This window comes from Camellia sinensis, chromosome 4 (genome assembly GCF_055761805.1).
Source record: "Camellia sinensis isolate YWXY chromosome 4, ASM5576180v1, whole genome shotgun sequence".
Lineage (NCBI taxonomy): Eukaryota > Viridiplantae > Streptophyta > Magnoliopsida > Ericales > Theaceae > Camellia > Camellia sinensis.
This window is the reverse complement of record NC_138964.1, coordinates 168077380-168094996: the sequence shown is the minus strand read 5'-3', so window position 1 is coordinate 168094996 and position 17617 is coordinate 168077380. Positions and strand designations below refer to the sequence as shown.

At 38.9% G+C, this 17617-nt stretch overlaps 1 protein-coding gene across 2 annotated transcripts; it reads right to left on the bottom strand.

The window, feature by feature from the left end:
- Positions 1 to 111: 111 nt before the first annotated feature.
- LOC114314483 (UDP-N-acetylglucosamine transporter ROCK1) lies at positions 112 to 16283 on the bottom strand. 2 transcript variants are annotated; one of them, XR_014327870.1, is made up of 8 exons: positions 15932 to 16260; positions 12583 to 12631; positions 12269 to 12495; positions 5387 to 5585; positions 5159 to 5302; positions 1205 to 1279; positions 353 to 662; positions 112 to 313 (listed from the first exon to the last, which is right to left on the bottom strand). XR_014327870.1 is itself a non-coding variant. In XM_028260974.2 (7 exons), exons 1-7 carry the CDS (start codon positions 16048 to 16050, stop codon positions 501 to 503), a joined length of 975 nt encoding a protein of 324 aa, XP_028116775.2. In that variant the 5' UTR covers positions 16051 to 16283; the 3' UTR covers positions 112 to 500. The 2 variants fall into 2 exon arrangements, 1 of the variants encoding a protein (XP_028116775.2); XM_028260974.2 differs by having other exon boundaries at positions 112 to 662; positions 15932 to 16283.
- Between the last annotated feature and the right edge of the window lie 1334 nt (positions 16284 to 17617).

The following is a 17617-nucleotide window of genomic DNA, read 5'->3' as shown; positions in this document are numbered from 1 at the left end:
GCCCAAGGAATAAACACAAACAAACAAGCAAAACAAAATAATTCTACTCAGGATCATAAACTGACATACCAGCACTAGAGCTCATCCACCAGTGATTTTAAGCCAACAATCTAAAAAACAAACTTCTATTGCTTAAACCAGCAAAGTTGAAGCATTTGAGATATTCAAACAGTGTTTCAGACCTCAGAAGATGAACTCATTAAAATTCTTCCAAGTTCATTATACATGTTTTTCTATGATGAAGTGAACATGAGCCCAATCAGATATACAATTCAAAGTACAATGAATTTCATAAAAGAAAAGCATGGATTACCTTCTTAACTTGCTAAGCTAGTTATAAAGCATGGATTACCTTCTTAATTTGCTAAGCTAGTTATCATTTTTGTACACCTCCAAACAATATTTTGGAACTCCACTCTACATAAAGTCAAAACAATTTGAAACAAATAAACATCTTATCAATCGGTGCAAATGTAATAACTCCCCTATTATCGTGACGCTTATGATTCCTTCTTCTTAATGCGGTATGGGTATTTCTGGTATATTGAGATGCTGCTAATGACAAGTGGAAAAGCCACTAGGCAGTACAATGAAGGTGCTTTTCCATCAAAGATAAACTGCAACAAGGCTGTGACAAGAAGTGCGGAAACAATGACAAATCCCTGCACACATTTAAAAACATAAATAAATCAAACAACTGTTGCAGTGGTAAAGTAAGTCTTACAATCTTTAAGTCCTTTGGATTTAGATCCTTAACAAATAGGCGATCTGATGAAAAATGACAAAATGCTGCAAGGCCACCACCACGAAACATGACCTTGTGCAAACATGTTGCTCAGTTGCAAGTCAATCATTTTTTATCATTTTTATTCTAAACTTTCAGCAGATTATCCATTCTGACACATTCGATGGCCACAATTTCTATATGGAAACCTTTACAAGAATTGTCAATTTCCACTAATAACATCTGTGCCATTGGAACAGTACATTTGAACAGCCTGACTTATTTGAGTCACAAATGGATAGCTTCAATCTATGAGAAGCAAAGAGCTTAATTAAGAAACTTGAATTTCTCTTTTTGATTTTTTATACAATAAATATAACAAATAGAAAAGTTCTGGCAAGGGTAATGCTGTTTAATCTCCATTCTTTACATCCATACTGCAACGTAGAAAATCATCTATGCTTAAAGGATCAGACATACCTTTCGGACGCCACCAGCATAGGATGTAACCAGGCCAACAAGAATTCCACCAACAGCATTGAACATAACAGGTATCTGAACAGAATAAAACCAACTAGTTTTAAGTCTCTGTAAGAATTTATGTATTATTGATTGATGTTTATTGATTGATCTTAATGTTATGGTTACAATGATTCCTATATATAGGAGAGGGTGAGTGTGTAGTAGGTGAGGAGTAGGTGAAGTGGAGGTGGTAGTGGTGTAGTGGGTTAGGTTTAGTGGAGTAGGTTTAAGTGGGTGAAGGTTTAGTGGAGTAGGTGAGGTGGTAGTGGTGTAGTGGGTTAGGTTTAGTGGAGTAGGTTTAAGTGGGTGAAGTAGGTGGAGAGTAGGTGGATTTTAACAGCCCCCCGCAAACTCAAGGGGGATAGGAACTAACCAACTTGAGTTTGGAGAGAGTAACAAAACAAGAAAATACATAAAAATAAAAGAGGATAAGAGACACTGTATAGTCGTGTCAGACCATTGGTGAAGACACTGGATGGTGGTGTCATAACGTTGTAAAGGACACTGTATGGGGGTGTCATAACGGTGTAGAGGACACTGGATGGCGGTGTCAGGCCGATGTAGAAGACAGTTTATGGGGTCATGTCGGACCGTTGTAGCAGACAATGTTGTGACAGTTGTTGTGACAGTTTACGGAGTCTTGCTGGACCCTTGTAGAAACTAACCGGAATCAACGTCGGGACAGTTTACAGAGTCTTGTTGGACCCATAAAGGAGCTAACCGGAATCAATGTCGGGACAGTTTACAGAGTCTTGTCGGACCCTTATAAAGTTGCACCCTCAAAAGGTGTGCCCAATCTTTCAAAAGGCGTGCCATCAAAAGGCGTGCCCAATCCATAAAAAGGCGTGCCATCAAAAGGCGTGCCCAATCCATAAAAAGGCGTGCCATCAAAAGGTGCGCCAGACACGCGGCGATGCACGTGATCGACAGAACGCGTGTCGGCCTCTTTGTCATGGTCTTTATAAACCGAAGCGGAGGCTGAGGCTTGGAAGCAGAGACAAAAACCTGCTAGAAAAACTCTGAAAAACTCTTCGTTTTCTGAGAGAGATTTCTGAGAGAGATACTCTGTAACACTCTGTTTTCTGAGAGAGATTTCTGAGAGAGATACTCTGTAACACTCTGTTGTCTGAGAGAGATTTCTGAGAGAGATACTCTGTAACACTCTGTTTTCTGAGAGAGATTTCTGAGAGAGACACTCTGTAACACTCTGTTGTCCAGAAAATGGCTTCGTCTTCCCGTGGTCTGCTCACTCTCTTTCCAGACCTTAACGAGTCAACAAGAGAGATAACTGGTGCGGGGGCCAGTGAACCTCAACCAAGCGCCCCAGGGTTTGCTCCGTTGAACTTTCCTATGCGGTCCGTGGAGCAAAAAATGGCAGTGCAAACTGACATTGAAGCCAATCAGTATACTTTGAAGTCCTGTGTGGAGACGATGACAGCAGTCACAAACTTGTCGCACCGGCTGCAGAGTAGGACAAATGAGGTGCAGCATTTAAACGGCCAATTGGCTCTGCTCCAGCGCATGTACAAGGATGCGCGAGCAGAGATAAGTGTGCTGAAGGCGGAAAACAAGGAGCTGAAGCGGAAGGCTACCGTGATGTTCCGATTTGGAGGTCCACCATATGCTGTAGTGGAGGAGCAGGGTGGAGTGAACGTGCTCGGTGGAGTGGGTAGTATGGAGGCAGCGCCGGTAAAGGACACCCAAGAGAAAAGCAAGAAGAAGAGACCTGCAGCAGAGTAGAGAAGAAAAATCCCACTGTGGGTGCGGGTGTGCTGTGGTGGTTTGTTTGTTTGTTGGTGTTTTTTTTTTTTTTTTTTTTTTTTTTTTTTTTTTTTTTGGTGTAAAATTGTGATCGGGGTTGATCCCTGAGATGAATAAAATATGATTTGGTGTGCAAAGTTATATGGTATGAAGGGAATTGGAAAAAGATTAAAAAGAATGTGAAAGAAAAATAAAGAAAAAATAATAAAAATATATTTGAAATCAAAAAATGAAAGATGGAGGAAATAAGGAAAGTGGTTTGGAGAAAATAAATAAAAATAAAAATAATGGAGTTGGAAATCAAACGGAGGAGAGATGAAGATTTTTTTTTTTTTTTTTTTTTTAATATAATATAATAAAAAGAGATATATATATATATATATATATATAATAAAGAAAGTGGGGAACAAGAGTGTAAAGAAAAGAAAAAGTATAGGTTGCATCGTGGGTCACATGGGTGAGTAAAAGAAAACAATAAAGAAATGAGTGGGTGCCCCCCATGTGCAAGGATAGTGTTGGCACTTCAATAGGTGGTACAGCCTGCTGAGCATCAGCTTTGACAGGAGCTGCCTTTGGACCTTTTCTCTAATAAATGCGTCAAACTGTTGCTGTTGGTGTTATCAAGAATGTGGAGAAGAGGAGGCTTGTCTGATGGCCTTTTGGGCTGTGTAATCATATCGAGGTTGGTGGACCTCTCAATCATGTTGTCACCCTCAAAACCAGAGATGGGGATAGAGTGGGTGCATGATGATGATGTTGGGTCCATGGAGAGAGAGAGAGAGAGGGATGTCCAAGAAGCTTGTGCTTTTGATAGTTACACATTACCCAAGCTGTATGTGAAGATGCATGTTACTGTCTTACACTTCTGCAGGCTTGGTATTCTTTGTGGGGCACTTGCAACACGTGACATTGAAAATTGTATTCGAAAATGATGACATCTCCAACATGAAACGTCTTGGAAGCAGCCCAGGCCTTGTAATCAATATTCCCAATGATGGTTCAACCAGCGGAGTCCCCAACCTTGTACACTGCTGCCATTGAAACCTTCAAGCCAGCAAACATGGCTACCAACAACAGAGCCACAGCTCTACACCCCACACCCAAATCCATGGCTAAGAGAGAGAGAGCAAATCGGGAAAAAAAAAAAACAGCAGTGACGAGCAGAAAAGCAGCGCCAGAAACGCCAACGACGACGACGAGTAAGAGTACAACCACGGATATGTGAGAGGCAAGGTGAACGGCGATAGAGGCTAGACGATGATGCGGGTGCCGCCGCCGACATAGCGGAGGAGGGGTGTAAGAAAATGTTGAAGAAGTCAAGGTATGTGTAGAAAATAAGCGGAATAGGTTGAGGTCCGGCGGGCGGCCAAGGCAAGGTTGCCGCCCGCCGGTGAAGCGAGAAATACTAAGGTCTTAACCTTGCTCTGATACCATGTAAGAATTTATGTATTATTGATTGATATTTATTGATTGATCTTAATGTTATGGTTACAATGATTCCTATATATAGGAGAGGGTGAGTGTGTAGTAGGTGAGGAGTAGGTGAAGTGGAGGTGGTAGTGGTGTAGTGGGTTAGGTTTAGTGGAGTAGGTTTAAGTGGGTGAAGGTTTAGTGGAGTAGGTGAGGTGGTAGTGGTGTAGTGGGTTAGGTTTAGTGGAGTAGGTTTAAGTGGGTGAAGTAGGTGGAGAGTAGGTGGATTTTAACAGTCTCTTAAACAATGGCAAATAAAAAGCACACAATGACATGCATTAACTATTTTGACAAAGATAGGCAAAACCAACTTTAACAACCCCTGCACACTCACCACACACACACACATATATATAAATTATGGGGGTAGGAGAGCAAAATTTATATTGCCTAACATATACAAGCATCAACTCCTCCATGTTGAAACTACACCAGCTTCAAGTATCCACTTAATCAGACAGAATTTTTCAGAAGTACTAAGCCCGCTATAGAATGACAAAAAAATCTGGTGGTTCTCAAGTATCCACTTAAAAACACATATGTATGTATATTATTGTTACTGCCTGAGTTTTCCAAGAAATATTTACTTTAATGTCTATAGTGTTCTCAGTCATGCGCCCATGCAACTAACCTGATGAACAACTTATAACAGTCAAAAGGATCAAATATCGTTATCATTACCAAAGTTAGTGGGGTCCAACCATATAAAAATCCATGCTTTCTGATGGCTTCTCCATCTGGAGACTTGTAGGTACTAGCCAACAAGCACAGGCTTCCGACTATAGACATTTCCACAGTCATCAAGTATGATGTGTGTTTCTTAACCTGTAAAAAGAAAGAAAAAAATGTGGAGGTATAAGCAGCTGGAAGACTTCTACTCAAAACAAAGTTACAGAAACTTATGCTAACCTGAGAAGCCCATTGACACAGAGCTGAAGCCAGGCCAGATAATACAGACGCCACTAAGACCGGAATTATTCCATAGAACAAAATTTGATCAGGTTCACTGCTAGTTGAACCTTTGCCAGAGCTTTCACCAATGCTCAAAAGGACAGCTGCCATTATCAACAAAAAGAGGGCACCAATTTGTTGAATTGATTGCCTCTGCCTACAGATTGAATCCAAAAAATAGACAAAAGGCTCTAAGAAACCTGAGCAGTCACATTCCTAAAATATTTACCTGTTAAATCCACATAAACAAATTATTTATAATAATGGTTCAGGTAAAACAAGCATAGTATGTCCTTTTTCATTCTCATGCAATTACAGTCCAAAAAAGGAAAATCTAGCAAGTCTTTTGTTGAAGAAAATGATTTGCTCCTATTACAGTCAACAAATAATAAGAAACAAAAATGTCAAAAACAATCATTATACTTCAAGGGGAAAACCAAAAAGTGGTTTGAATATCGGAAACATGAATTGAAAAATGGATAAGAATGACACTGAAATATTGGAAATAAATAAAAAGGACTTCAACAACATATAAATAAAAAATAATAAAAACAGGGTTTGACTTCGGTAACAAATCAAACTCTAACTTTTTAATAGTTTCGATTAAACTCTGAATTTTTAAAATAGTATCAATTCTAACCATCCAAAGGCAATTTAGCCAATTTAGCCAATTTTTATCGGTGGTGCTGGACATTGACAGTGGCTATTGACTGGGGAAAGAAGGCGAGGAGTGGCAATAAGCTAGGGAATGGAAGGAGTAGCGATGGTTGGGGTAAAGGAATGGACAGATGGCAGTGGATTGGGAAAGAGGAGGGGTGGTGATAGACGGTGGTAAGGGTGTGAGGTGGCAGTTAACAGTAATGAAGGAAAAGAAGTGATTAAATTGTCAAAATTGCTCATTCTCCATTAGGTATAACTAACAACAAATACAAATGGGTGGTTAGAATTGATACACTTTTGAAAGTTCAAGGTTTAAATTGAAACCATTAAAAAGTTAGGATTTGATTTGTTACTGAGGTCAAACCTTGGGGGTTTTTTTTTTTTTGGTAATTTCTCTTCTTCTTTTTTATTATTATTCATATTCGGTTAAAAAGGATAGGAGAGGGCAACCAACTGTAGCAATCCACCTCGGGCATGACCAAAAGAGGCACTACCCGCTTGGAAGCCATACAAGAGGGGTTTAGACGGGCCTAGCAAAGTGGGAAAACTGCAAGACAGGCTTGAAACATAGCCTGAGCCCAGACCTACCAGGGCCCTAGCACGCAGAGAAGCTGGGACGTTTGCTATAAAGTTTCCAAGAACTTAACAGAAAACAATATTATAGGTGTAACAAAGTGGCTTTGCAATTGAAGGGTAAAATATACATTTTTTCAGCTTCTATACTAGGAAGTAACTTGACAATAATATGGGATAAGAATTGAATTGATGGAAATTGTAGAATTATTGGAAGATTTAATTAGTTTGATGATTTGTCAGCATTGTTAGTGGCTAAGATTGAGGAAATCTACGGCTAAGATTGAGGAAATCTACAGCTAACAGATCATGATTTGGTCCCACGATTTTAGGGGATTCTGGTAGTCTGTTACCAAATATGTAGATAGGAGTTTCCTGCTTCATTGCTTTTTGTTTTAGATAGGTTTGATTCTATTCTAGGTAAGTTGTAAATATCCCTATAAATTAGATGAGTATTATCATCTATAAAAGGGGGAATGTAATCCTTTATTTGATATAGTGGAATATTAAGTTTCTCTTCCATAGCGACATGGTATCAGAGCATTCTCTGAACCCTAATTCCTCATATGACCAAATACGGGAGGAGTGACTTAACTGCTTCTGTTTCCCAAATCACCTCCAATCAGGAAGCCATGGCTTCCGACAACAGTAATGCAGATAGTAACCTCATGCCCATTACAGGACACAAACTGAATGGGAACAACTATCTCCAATGGTCCCATTCCGTAATGATGTTCATATGCGGAAAGGAAAAAGACGATTATCTCAACGGAGTTGCGACCAAACCAAACAAGGATGATGAGAAGTTCAAAATCTGGAATTCCGAAAATAACATGGTCATGTCATGGCTCATTAATTCCATGACAAATGACATTGGAGAAAATTTTCTTCTCTACGGAACAACAAAGGAGATTTGGGAAGCTGCCAAGGAAACGTATTCTAACAATGAGAATACATCTAAATTGTTCGAGGTAGAAAGTGTTCTCCATGACTTCTGCCAAGGAGATTTAACGGTGACTCAGTACTTCAACAGACTCAACCGCTACTGGCAACAGCTGGATTTGTTCGAGGAGCACAATTGGAGCTGTCCTGATGATGGAATCAGGTATAGACAGATTATTGAACGAAAAAGAATATGCAAATTTCTGATTGGATTAAATAAGAATCTTGATGAAGTACGAGGGAGACTCTTAGGATCCAAACCACTGCTGAATATCCGGGAAGCATTTTTAGAAGTTCGTAGAGAGGAGAGTCGAAAGATCATGATGGGCTCTCAAGAATCTGTGAGAGCTCAGCCCTTGCAGTTAGAGGAAATCCATACAACAACAATACCAACAGACCAAAAAAAGGACGTCCATGGTGTGATCATTGCCGACGTCCTGGTCACACCAAGGACACCTGCTGGAAAATCCATGGCAAACCTGCAGATTGGAAGCCTTCCCGGTTTGCCAATGACAAAGAAGGACGGGGCAATCTCGTCTTGGTGGATGAAAAACCATCAACCAAACCCACTCCCTTCAGTAAGGAACAACTAGAAGTATTATAGAAACTGTTCAGCTAATCATTGCCTGCCGCTGCCCCCACTGTGGTTGGTACCGGTTCCTTGGCACACAAAGGTAATTTCTTAAGCGCTCTCAATGTTAAAAAGGAGAAGTTAAGTCCATGGATAATAGACTCAGGAGCATCAGATCATATGACTGGAGATGAGAAGCTTTTTTCTACTTATAGTCCATGTTATAAAAATTTAACTGTCAGGATAGTCGATGGTTCACTCTCAAAGGTGGCTGGTACAGGTTCTGTTAGAGTTTCAGAAAACATCACACTTGACTTAGTTCTTCTTGTGCCAAATTTACATTGCAATTTACAGTCCATTAGTAAACTCACTTGGGATCTCAATTGTGTTACTAAATTTGGCTCAAATCTGTGTGAATTTCAGGTCTTGGACTCGGGAAAGATGATTGGCAGTGCTAAGATGTGTTTGGGGCTATATCTTCTCGAGGTTAATGATCCTCCTCAAGGAGCAACTCACCAATCCAATTGTTCAGTGTCCAGTAGTCCTAGTTCTTTCTCTGTTAGTCGTTCTAATAATGATAGTGCAATTATGTTGTGGCACTATAGGTTAAGTCATCCAAATTTCTTGTATAATAAAAATCCAAATGAGTTTTAGTGTGAGATTTGTCAATTTTCTAAACATGTTCGTAACTCTTATCCCAATCAATCCTACAAAGCATCCTAACCCTTTTCAATGATTCATAGTGATGTATGGGGTCCATCTAGAATCAAGAATGTTACTGGTTCTAGCTGGTTTATTTCCTTTATTGATGATCACACTAGACTTACATAGGTCTTCCTCATGAAAGAAAAATCAGAGGCAGGTCAGATTTTCAAAAACTTCAACACCATGATCCAAACACAATTCCAAGCAAAAATTCAGATTCTGAAAACTGACAATGCCAAAGAATATTTCAAATCCATCCTTAATGATTATCTCTTGAGTCATGGTATAGTTCACCAAAGTTCCTGTGTGAACACTCCTCAACAAAATGAAATTGTCGAAAGAAACAACAGGCATCTTCTAGATGTAGCACGCTCTCTTATGTTCTCTACCCATGTACCAAAATTTTTCTGGGGTGAAGCCATCCTCATTGCGGCATATCTCATAAACATGTTGTCATCTCGTATTCTCAACTTCCAAACTCCCTGTCAAATCCTACTTCAGTCCTTTCCCAATACTCATCTCATCTCCACTATCCCCTTCAAAGTTTTCGGGTGCTCAGCTTTTGTTCATGTCCATCAACAACACAGGGATAAACTTGATCCTAGAGCCCTTAAGTGTATTTTTCTTGGGTACTCTCCAACTCAAAAGGGATATAAATGCTACTCACTGGTCACTAAACAATACTATCACTCCATGGATGTCACCTTTTTTGAGTACCGGCCTTATTATCCCAAATCTAATATTCAGGGGGAGCCTAATTTTACCGAGGAATACCAGCTTTGGGATATTGAAGAATCATCTCACCTTTCTCCTAATTCTAACTAATTTCACCCATCACTGAATCCTGAATCCATTCCTCTTCAACATCTCTTCCTAGAATCTCCTTCTCAAGATCAAACCAACAATCCGCCTGTTCTTACTAATCCACCTCAAAATCTGGACACTATTCAATTAGCAAAGAATGATGAGTTGATTACCTACTCACGGAGGAGAAGGAACCAAAAGGAGATGGAACAACAAGCATCTCTTGAGCAAGCCCAAGAATCTGATCCAAGTCCTAGATCAAGTGAAGATCCATCAGGTAACTCTAATCCCGAGACTTCACATAGTGAGTTAACTAATGATGATAGTGATATTCCTATTGCTCTGAGAAAAGGTGTAAGATCATGCACAAAACACCCTATATACACATTTGTGTCATATGAAGGACTGTCACCGAAGTCCAAATCATCTGTTGCCAACCTCGACAACATCCAGGTTCCCAATAACATACAAGAAGCCCTCGGCTCACCTGAGTGGAAATCAGCCATGTATGAAGAAATACATGCACTTGAAAAGAATGGAACCTGGGAAATCTCAAAATTACCAACTGGAAAACGTCCAGTAGGCTGCAAATGGATATTCACAGTCAAATATAATGAAGATGGGAGTATTAATCGATTCAAGGCACGGCTGGTTGCAATGGGATTCACCCAATCATATGGAATCGACTATGAGGAGACATTTGCCCTTGTAGCCAAGTTAAACATAGTTCGGGTTCTACAATCTTTGGCTGCAAATCTTGATTGGCCTCTTCATCAACTAGACGTCAAGAATGCTTTCCTAAATGGAGACCTAACTGAAGAAGTTTACATGGAAATTCCTTCAGGATTTGAGACACAAACTACACGCAACAAAGTTTGTACACTTAGAAGATCTCTATATGGGCTCCAACAATCTCCAAGAACCTGGTTTGAGAGATTCACAAAGGTAGTTAAGAGGCATGGCTATTCTCATGTCAGACGGATCATACTCCATTTATTAAACACTCTCCTGCAAGAAAACTTGTTGTCCTCATTGCATACGTGGATGACCTAATTCTAACAGGAGATTATGAGGAGGAAATCTACACTATCAAAAGTCTTCTAGCTACAGAATTTGAAATCAAGGACCTTGGGAATCTCAAATACTTCCTAGGCATGGAAATTGCAAGGTCAAGAGAAGGAATCTCTGTCTCCCAAAGAAAATATGTCCTGGATCTCTTAAAAGAGACTGGAATGCTCGGATGTAAGCCGGCAGATATTCCTATGGATTCAACAGCCAAACTAGGAACTAAGGAAAATTTTGCACCAGTGGATAAAGGCAGATATCAAAGACTAGTTGGTAAACTTATATACCTGTCTCACACCCGACCAGATATTGGTTTTTCTGTTAGCATGGTAAGTCAATTCATGAATAATCCAAATGAAGAACACATGGAGGCAGTTTATAGAATCCTAAGATACCTGAAACTAACACCAAGTAAAGGATTATTTTTTGAGAAGAATCAAAGAAGAGATATTGAAGTATTCAGTGATGCAGATTGGGAGGGATCATTACAAGACCGAAGATCTACTTCATACTGCACATATGTGTAGGGTAACCTTGTAACATGGCGAAGTAGGAAGCAATCGGTGCTATCAAAGAGCAGTGCAGAAGTTGAATTCAGGGCAATGGCACATGGCATTTGAGAGGGAATATGGTTACGGAGGTTGCTAAAGGAATCAAAAAATTTCAGATGAAGAATCTATGAAAATGTTCTGTGATAATCAATCAGCAATCAGTATTGCTAAGAATCCAGTACATCATGAAAGAACAAAACAAGCGGAGATTGATCGACATTTCATAAAGGAGAAAATAGAAGAAGGGACAATCAAGATGCTGTACGTGCCCACATGTCTTCAAACAGTTGACATTCTTACCAAGGCCCTACCGAGAAAGACGTTTGATGATCTGAGTTCCAAGCTAGAGTTAATAAATATTTACCGCGTAGCTTGAGGGGGAGTGTGGCATTTTTGGAAGATTTAATTAATTTGATGATCTGTCAGCATTGTTAGTGGCTAAAATTGAGGAAATCTACAGCTAACAGATCATGATTTGGTCCCACGATTTTAGGAGATTTTGGTAGTCTGTTACCAAATCTGTAGATAGGAGTTTCTTGTTTTATTACTTTTTGTTTTAGATAGGTTTGATTCTATTCTAGGTAAGTTGTAAATATCCCTATAAATTAGATGAGTATTATCATCTATAAAAGGGGGAATGTAATCCTTTATTTGATATAGTGGAATATTAAGTTTCTCTTCCACAGCGACAGTAACCAACTGAAACAATTGGCCATAGCAGGAGTCCCCTTGATGTCTTCAGTTGTAAAAACATTAGAAGTGCTCAATATTCTAATAGCAATTTATAATTCTGAAGTGTATTTCAGCCACCAAACAGGTACATTTTGTCACATTTTCAAATTCTTAGGCCATGCATTAATAGGATGATTATCATTTATCAACACAAAGGAAATATTTATCAATGCAAAATAATTTCAGCCAACAGACTAACCCCACTTGCATCCAAGTTACAGATCTACAATAACATACCCCAATATTATATATGTAAACAGAGCAGTGAAAAATAGTTTTGTCTGGTTCAGCATTGAGAATGTGAGCGAATCGAGATTTTTGTATGAAATCTGCAGCAGACTATTTTGCAGTGCATAAATAGCTGCTGGCAATCCTGATGCAGTCAATGAACCAACTAAAGTCCACTCCTTGAATAGTTTCCTGAAACCACCTTCTCTTGCAATTAGCACAAGAGCACAAATAACCTGTAAGCGAATGTCAAGTAAATGTCCTTTAATATATTAGATCAAAGACAAAGACAGGAGTTTAGGAGAAAGGACGAAGAATAAAACCTTTGCTATTTCACATGCTAAAACAGATGAAGTCACAATGACTTCCCGTCTGCAAAAATCATCATAGGGGCATAATTAGTTAAGAAAACTGTGTCCACATTTCTCACAGTAGAAGGTACTAGTTAACGAACAAACAAACAACAAATAAAAATTACTTCTCTCAGGTAAATGTTGAGATACATAAACCAGTTTGTCTTCCCATTTCTTCTTATTTGATATTTTTTATTTTTTTTTCCCCGTTGAGGGTGGGGAGATGGCAATCAGTTTCTCATAGATACAAGAAGAACAAAAAAACCAATTATTCTGGATATCTAATAGTTTATATAAGCCATTCTCTGTAAAATAAAGGCGACAATTGGAACAGAAAGAACTTCGATGCTAATAACGTAATTGACTCCCTTGCATGTTACTAGAATGCAAGTGAATCACGCAACATAAAGAAAAAGAACACACACATACACACACACACACACATATATATATACATATTTTTTAGTGGATGACTTAATTGACCAGCATTAAAGTTCCACAAAAAAAGAACACAACGATACACAATAATGTCCAACATATGTGTCAAATGCTAAACAAGGTGGGATTCAACAAAAACAATGAAACATAACCACATGGCGCAGGTATATCCCTGTCTGATTGTTAGCTAGCACCCTAAGCTTTAGGAATATGTGGTTGGCATGTGGTGGCACCATGCACCCAAGTCAACCTGACCAAGGTATGAGCGAGGCATGCCAAGACAGCAAGGTGGGACAGAACAGTGGCAACAGCACATTGACACAAGACCCGTGGACAATCAATGCTCATCGAAGCAAATGCAAGGTATAAGGTTGGACTTGGCCTGAATGCTAAGAATGCAGTTTGGCTTGTGGGTGCAATACAATCAATGGGCGAAACTTGGCTTGGCAGCCAAAGACAGGCAAATTTGTGGGTGGCTTGCCCTGACTTAACGAAAAGCAAGTAATGCTTGTCTGACAGTGGTTATCTCTGTATGGAGCAAAAACAATGCAAGGTTGCAATCCAAGAGCAGTTGGCAACAATTACATGCTGGTAGCCTTATATTGGTCCAGCTCAACTTAGGCAGTTGGGTCAACTACAGGGACATGTGGCAATCTGCACATGGACAATTATAACATCCAATAACTGATTGTAATTTGTAACCTACATATAGGGAGCGCCAAAGAATTCTACATTATCAAGTGTTGTAACAGATTGCCTTGGATTCCTTGTAACTACTTGGTGTAAAATATATAAAGTCGGGATTCATCAGTAAATTGTTGTGTTATTTGCCTTACTTTGACAATTTTACTGTAAGTGCGCTTACAAAAATTGACTGAAACTAAGTATCAAACATAGTGCCATCAAAGACAGAAAAATCAGTTAAAAAATTAACCCTGTGATAGTTGGCATTAGAGTTAGGTTGTGCTCTGCAATGGTTGGTGGTAGTGTTGTGCTAGAAGCCGTTCGGGAATGAGTAACTCGAGTGGAAAATTTGAGAGGGATGCCCCCTGATAAGTCACTCTTTGATAGATCAGTTGGATGATGTGGCTAATGGGTTTTTGCCCGTATAGACTTAGACAACAAACTGATTCACAGAAGTGATGGGAGATATGATTGCCATGTCGGATGCCTTAAATTGCAGAATTCAGACAAATTGTCTCCTGTAACGAAAGTCGTTGGTGGGAATTTCAATGGTGGTAATGTCTCTCACAAAGTGAAAGTCTTGAAACCTAAAGCCTTCGGTGGAACTTGAAGTGCCAAAGAGTTGGAAAACTTCCTATGGGATGTTGAGTAGCATTTTAATGTTGCACACATACCAGAGGAAGAGATGGTTACAATCACAAGTATGTATCCAACTAGAGATGCCAAACTCTAGTGGAGAACTCACATTGGTGATGATGTTAGCCGCAAGATTGAGACATGGGGGGCACTGAAAAAGGAATTTAATGAAGATTTCCTTCCCTGCAAAACATCATGGATTTGCAAGGGAGTCTGTGAAATGATTGAAACATACAAGCATTGTGAGGGAATATGTCAAGCAATTCAGTTCGTTGATGTTAGACATGGTGAATATGTCAAAGGAAGACAAGCTCTTCAATTTCATATTTGGTTTGCAAAACTGGACTCGGTTGGAAATGCAAAACGGCATGGTTGCAGGGGTACAAATGAAGATAGAAGACTAGGCTGGACAAGTGAACTTGATGGTGGTTCTGCTGGATGACTTTGATGTCATTCTCGGAAATGAATTCTTTGTGATTGCAAAAGTGGCATTGATGCCATGCCTTGTGGGTCATTGATTTTGGATGAAAATATGCCTTGCTTTGTGCCAGGATGCAATCAACCAGACAAAGGGCAAGAGCGTAAAGAGGATAAACGAGAGACACTGTCTGCTATTCATGTGCACAACCACTTGAGAAAAGGTGTCGAAACTTACCTAGAGATCAAACTTGACCTCAAAGTGGAAGTGACAGATGAAGTGGCTGACTTGTTGACAAAATTCAAGGATGTGATGCCTTCTGAATTGCCCAAGTCTCCTACCACCTAGAATTGGTACCAATCACTAGACTGATTTAGTTCCTGTGCTAAGCCTTTGACTAAAGCTCGGTACAGATTGGGTTTGTTGGATTTGGTTGAATTGCAAAAGCAATTGACAGAGTTGCTGGATGATGCAGGGACGATCCATTGATCTAGCCCATACATTGCTTAGAAAAGGGATACTAAATTGGCTACCCTAGTACCATTGACCATTCCAAGTAATACAGAAAATAGGGCAAGCTGCCTACAAACTTGATTTACCTAGCCACTCCACTCCCGTATCGATCTAGTGTTCCATGTATCATTGTTGAAGAAAAAGGTTGGACAACAAATTCAGATTCAGAGTTGTTTACACCAACCCCAACAGGACTAGCAGATCAATTACAAGTTCAACCACTAGCTATCAGCTCAATTTAGTTGAAGTGGAGTTGGCTCATCTAACAGAAGAGCAGTAAAAATAGCTTTGATGAGGTGGCAGCACATGAATGGTTGGTTAACAAGCAGTAAGTAGTTAGGTAGTATCGTAGTGATGCAATTTAGTGCAGTTTGTAATAATAGATAAGGGTTACAATTCAATTAGGCAGAGATTATTCACATCATGATTTTAGAATTTCAGCTCAAACTTGTTCTAATTATAACCACCCAGGAATGAATGATTTAGTAGTAAGTAAACCGAAATCCAAATGAATGAGCTATAAAACTCATTGAATTAATCAAACTGTCTCTGTCTTCGACTCACAAAATCAAAAAAAAAAAAAAAAAAAAAAAAAAGCATAGTAGAGATAGATGAAGAATGGAAAAATACCTGACGAAGCGTTTGGAAATGAGAGGCTGAGCACCGTACTGCAAGGTAAGCAATGAGGAGTAGAACCAAACTCTGGAGTAGGAGGTCGTCTGTGAGGCCTTGGGTTTGGTCGCCGCCATAGATGGGCGATCGACCTTAGAGACACACGGTTCTTTAGGGCTTTGTTTGTTAGCTTGCTTTCCTTTTCTTTGCTTGCTTTCTTTCTCTGATATGATTCGCTTCAAAACCTTGAACGAACCAACCAACCGACCACGATTTGTTGGACCCGTGTCTATAATGCTTTTGCCAGCCAATGATATTGGTCTCGGCCTGCTCGGTTTGTTAAAATGATTTCCACCTGCCAGATCATTACATCCTCATAAAAATTCATTATTTTTAAAATTATTTATAAGTCTTATTAGGGAAAGTTATGTTATGTAAAGTTGTATGAAATTTTTTATTGAGTGTGAAGTCCTATTTAAATTAGAAAGTGTTCCATTAAGTCCTATCTATTGTGTTTTAATAGAATTAATATACTATTATACCCTTGATATATGTTGTAATGTTTTAACCGTTTTGTTTCCATATTGTTTGGTGCCATGATATGCGCTATGATTGCGGAGTCTGTTAAGTTTTCAAAATTGTGTTGGGTTGGATGGTTTGGTTGTTTCATCTTGCCGCTTTGGAGTCAGATTGTTTAAAGAAAGGAGATCAAGTTGTCTGCTTATTCAATTGGTAAGTGTTGCTCTAGTTTTTTTTCCGAATGTTTTGTTTTCAATGTCCTCGTATATCGTATGGATTTCACAATCTGTCATAGCAATCCATTGGCACACTTTGTTATGGTAATCTTGGATCAACATCCGTGGTAATGATATTGTGTTATAATGTTTACATACATGTCACATTATGTTTCGTAATAGTATTTTACGATAGCTTATTAGATTAGAAAGTGAGAATGTGAGAATGTTGCTGGGTTCTGCGAAATGGTACATCCATACATTGGCGCAATTCTATAGATTCGATGGCTGTTACGTGCGTAATGGTCTGTGTTACATTCGTTTGTATTTAAATTGTGTTTTGCAGTTGTGCTATTTTTTCAAAACATATGTGTCACATTACGAATCACAAAATTATTGAGTTTCATTTTTTTTCCTTCTCAATGTCATATTTGCTTGTCTGTGGATACTATTGGAATGTATGTGAATGTAACTCACATACACATGGACATGAGCATGGTTTTTGTATTATGTTGTCTGATTTTTGTATTTACTGTGGACATATGTGTCACATTTCGTTTCGCAAACTCTTTGGTTTCTATTTTTTACAATTGAATGTGACAATTGTATCGGTTAATGGAATTTATTGGAATGTATATTAATGTTAATCTATCTTCTTTTTGTGATGTTATTTAATTTGGGTTGTTATTGTTCACATATGAAATTGAATGTGATTGATTGTGATTGAATGTGGGTTGGACCACGTTGTACGATGTCGATGTTACGGCGCTCATATTTGATTTCATGTCACATATCTTCCATGCTTTGTTATTTTATTTTTTGTAGAATGTATGCCACGGTTAATGTTTCATTCATTTTGTTGTGCAGGAGATGGACATCATGTTTTTTTGCACCTTCGGTTCATCCACGGTTGCTGTTAGGGGTGTTAATGGTTTGACATTAAAACAATTGATACAAAATTTATGTGATA